The sequence below is a fragment of the Bison bison genome, unplaced genomic scaffold (genome assembly GCF_000754665.1).
Source record: "Bison bison bison isolate TAMUID 2011002044 unplaced genomic scaffold, Bison_UMD1.0 scf7180017845869, whole genome shotgun sequence".
Lineage (NCBI taxonomy): Eukaryota > Metazoa > Chordata > Mammalia > Artiodactyla > Bovidae > Bison > Bison bison.
Window position 1 is genome coordinate 2301 of NW_011476442.1, and position 4009 is coordinate 6309.

The 4009-nt window shown below is 49.3% G+C and overlaps 1 protein-coding gene across 1 annotated transcript in view; it reads right to left on the reverse strand.

Moving 5' to 3' along the window:
• Positions 1–130: 130 nt before the first annotated feature.
• The window catches only part of LOC104986908 (butyrophilin subfamily 3 member A1-like), a gene marked incomplete at its 5' end in the record, with an annotated part of 7563 nt that continues 3684 nt past the window's right edge, over positions 131–4009 (reverse strand). The window contains 3 exons of the mRNA XM_010837629.1: positions 131–1088; positions 1511–1537; positions 3749–3802. Coding sequence (XP_010835931.1) covers positions 409–1088; positions 1511–1537; positions 3749–3802 — 761 coding nt within the window. The remainder of the gene's footprint in view (positions 1089–1510; positions 1538–3748; positions 3803–4009) is intronic.

Genomic DNA, 4009 nt, shown 5'->3' on the forward strand with positions numbered 1-4009 from the left:
CTCTCCATGCAGGGGGTCTGGGTTCCATCCTTGGTCAGGGACTAGATCCTACATGCCGCAACTAAGAGGTCACATGCCACAACCAAGAGCTGGTGCAGCCAAAAAAATAAATAAAAATACTTTTCTTCTAAAAAGCATTAAAAAAAATTTATTACCACCAGAAAATTGACTTCCCATGGCAAACTACAGCCCAATCAAAACTAATTCAGAAACAGTCCACGTCTAGCTTCCCAAACCTGAGTCCATGGCATGAACTGATGATTGTTGTAACCACATGCCCAGGAATCTGTCTCCAGAGCAGGGGAATGAGACCCCCCAGTCATCCAGGCTGCACCTCAGAGGCCCCTGTCACAATGGATCTGAAGCTCCAGGAAGAGCCGCAGCGAGGGTCCAGGACAGTGATGGGCCCTATGGGGACACAGCCTCGGGGTTGCAGGGCAGCAATGGAGACTCGGCCCCAGGGAGACCATCAGCACCAGAGCCTGAGCTGAACCCCGCCCCTGGGAGGCTCACAGGCTCCTCCAGAGAAGGACTGCTAAGGGCAACAGGAAGCCCCTCAGACCCTCCCACGTTGGAGCAGACGGTCATGGACACGTCCCCTGACCTAATCATGAAGTATGGAAAGAGAGTCCCAGAGAAGAAAGCCTGAGAGAAGGAGAAAATGTGGGAGCCATCAGTCATGTTGTAGAAGGATATGTCCCCTTCCTGGTGGTCCAGGAACACCCCCACTCTAAGCCTGGCATGGGGAGCCTGCATGAGGGATAGCACAGTATAAGGTACAGTATAGGCAAAATATCTTCTTTCAAATCTCCCCACAACCCAGAACCCCTTATCTGGGGACTCTATGTACCAGCCGTACCAGCCTTCCCTGTTCACACCTTCCCTACAGACCCCCAGGGCCCACTCACTTTGGTCTCCATCCCTGATCTCCACCTCCCAGTAACAGCGCCCTGATGTGATGCCCTCAAAGCCCAGTACACTGCATTTATCTGCAGTGTTCACACAGGAGGCCTTCAAGGTCACACTTGTCTTTTCATCAGAGACGACAAGGTCTGAATGGGCAGATCCTGGATCCAGAGTGACAGGCCCTGCGGAGAAAGTTGTCTATCATTCAAGGTCCTCCCCTCCCCAAGAACACACAACCACCCCTCAACCCAGAATCCCAGCTGCATGGGAGGAAGGCTAAGCACCCTGACAATAGGAACTTGTGATTCAAGTCGACGGGCCTCCAAGCAGGAAAAGGACTCACGAGACTGATTTCAGGATGTGATGTATCACAGAGCCCTTGAGGACCAGCCTGCTCTCCAAGGGCTGAGGACCAGCAGGCTCTCCAATGTCTATTTAGTATTCAATATCGGCCAAAGTGATCAGCCCCACCTGTGTGTGACTGTCACCACCACATCCCACCCCACACTATTGATGGTGCCAGCATCTATATCACCACTGAGAAGTGAAGGAGAGGCCACAGGGACAGCAGTAGGAAAATCCAGAAAAACACAAAGTCACTCACAGGCCTGGAACTCCTCCTTCCGCCAATCTACAAGGAAAACACACATTTCATATGAGGGGTTCACAAAGACTGTACAACACACTTTAGGGTGGGTATGTGGGGTGGGTACTGAAGCTGCTAATGAAGGATTTGTAGAAAACATGTTTGGAAACATTCACTTGATACATTTATTGCTCTTTTATACACATGCACTCACACACACACAGAATGATCATTTTGCAACCTTTTGATGAAGACCTAGCCATGAACTTTAATACTCAGGAATTGAGAAACTGGAGACTGACCTGAACAGAAAGCTCTTTGCCATATTTGCCTACCAAATTATTCTTTCTCAAGGCCCTTGCCACATATCTATAATGAAAGATAGGCTTTCTAGAGAAAGAATTGGGGAGATAAAAGCTTTCGTTCACAAGTGAAGAAATGATCCGGCTGAGCTTGCAGCTTGTCCCTGAGCCATGGGTAGAGAGAATACAACTGGCTAAGCTGAACTTGGAACATGACTGTGTGCCAGGAGAGAAGAGAGCTCAGCACACAGCACTGGAGAAATCTGACCCAGGTAGAAGACAATGCAGAGGTTTCCAAAGAGAGAGAGAGACGTTAAAATAAGGAAGCATGACAAGCGCTGAAAAGATGAAACATGAATAACTTCTCCTTCCATTTTTGTAGGAACAATATCATCCCTATAGACATGGCATATGGTGAAAATATTAAAAAATGCTGATTCTAGTTTCATGGTACAGTTTCTTTTTTTTAATGAAAGGTATAGAATTAAAGGTATACATTAAAATACATGTGACTTAAACTTGGCAGAGAACATGAAGATGGTAAAAGAAGACTACGCGATCGTCACTGTGTAGAAACAAATCCCTGCAAGAATCAGTAAGACGCCTGAGGTGGCTTCTCACCCATTGGTGCCCAGGCCTCTGTCACCCTCTGGGTTCCCCACTTTCTCTCACAGTTCTGTATTCCTGACCCTAAACAGGAGCATTCCAAGCAGGAACAGGGCCTATGACAGAGGCTCAGAGGATGCAGAGCCTTCACTCACCCCACTGCTAAGGGTCCTTGAGACCACCCTCACTGCACGAGCATCCCTGCAACCACACACCTGCCCCAGCTCCTCTGGGAGGTGCAGACGGTCTCATTATCAGAGGCAAACTCCTTATATGGTTACCTAAAAAGGGCTTAGGAATGTAAGTTTCTCTGAAATATTTTAAAGAAGACTCAAGGAGTCCATTACATTTCATGTCATGAACCTTGCAAACTCTCAGTGCACTTCTCAGATTCACACCACGTGGCTGTGGCCTTTGATCTTGTGACCTTTGGCCTCTCTTCAGTCACTCTGTCCACTCAAAACCTCTACAGGGCATTTCCCCCACACATTCCTATACTTCCTTCACATCTCCTCTCTTCCTCCTGATCTTTTCTTCCATGATTTGTTCCCTTACCCCTTCTCCAAGAAGAAATTTAACCTCTCTCACGGTCTCCTTTTCCAATCTTCTACATTAACCCTGAAAAGGGGAGGAGGAGCCTGAGCCCTTCAGACAAATATTCTTCTAAAATGGAAGACAATGGTCGTGAATAATTCATTGTATGTTACATTTTTGGTTTTATGACCAAAAAAACGCACTTGGGATTTTCCATATAATTTCAGATCTTTCACACCCTCATCCAAGGAGTCCATGCATATCCCAGAGGTGGTGGACCCCAGAGTCAGAACACCTGCTCCTCATCAACCAAGGAGGTGTGGAGGATGAAAGCCAGCCTGAACATGGGGTCAGAGCATGAGGAAGCAGAGAGAAGACCAATATTGCAGAGGACCAGGGGGAAACAGGGAAACCAAAACTAGAGCCAAAGAGAGAATTCAAACCAAGGGTCCCATAAGCAAGCGAGCATGACTTCTGACATCTTCCAGAGATGAGCGATCCCTGAGCCACACGGTCATTCCCTGCTGCCGTCCCTCCTCACCACTGACCCCTCCGCTGTCACTGTCACGAGAAATCCCCGTTGCACCAGGTGTTTAGGGAGGCGCTGCTAACCCTGACCGTGCCCTGCAGTAGAGCATGGGCAGGATGGAGGCACATCTGTGTTCCGAGGAGTCCCTGCAGTCTCCAGGTGGAGGCTACAAAGGTGATAAGAAGACCAAGGACACCTACCCCACCCTGCTGTGGGGTCCCCTCAGGGAGAAGGGGGCAGAGTCTAGGTTGGGAGGGGAGGCCAGAGGAACTCAGAGCCACTTACCTGCATACAGCTGCGCCTTCCTCCAGGCTGAAAGGGAACACACTCTGGTGAGACCTCAGCCAGAAGAAACCTGCTCAGTGTGAATCTATTGGCCGTTGCCTCCCCTCTGCTCTGCAGGTGAGACTAACTACAGTGGGAAGAGGCTGGAGAATAGGTGACTTCCAGCCACGTGCAGACAGCAGGTGTGGTGGGGAATCCCCTGGAGCACAGGTCAGAAGCCTGAAGCATTGTGGAATGACTTCCACCGCTGTCCCCTGCTGC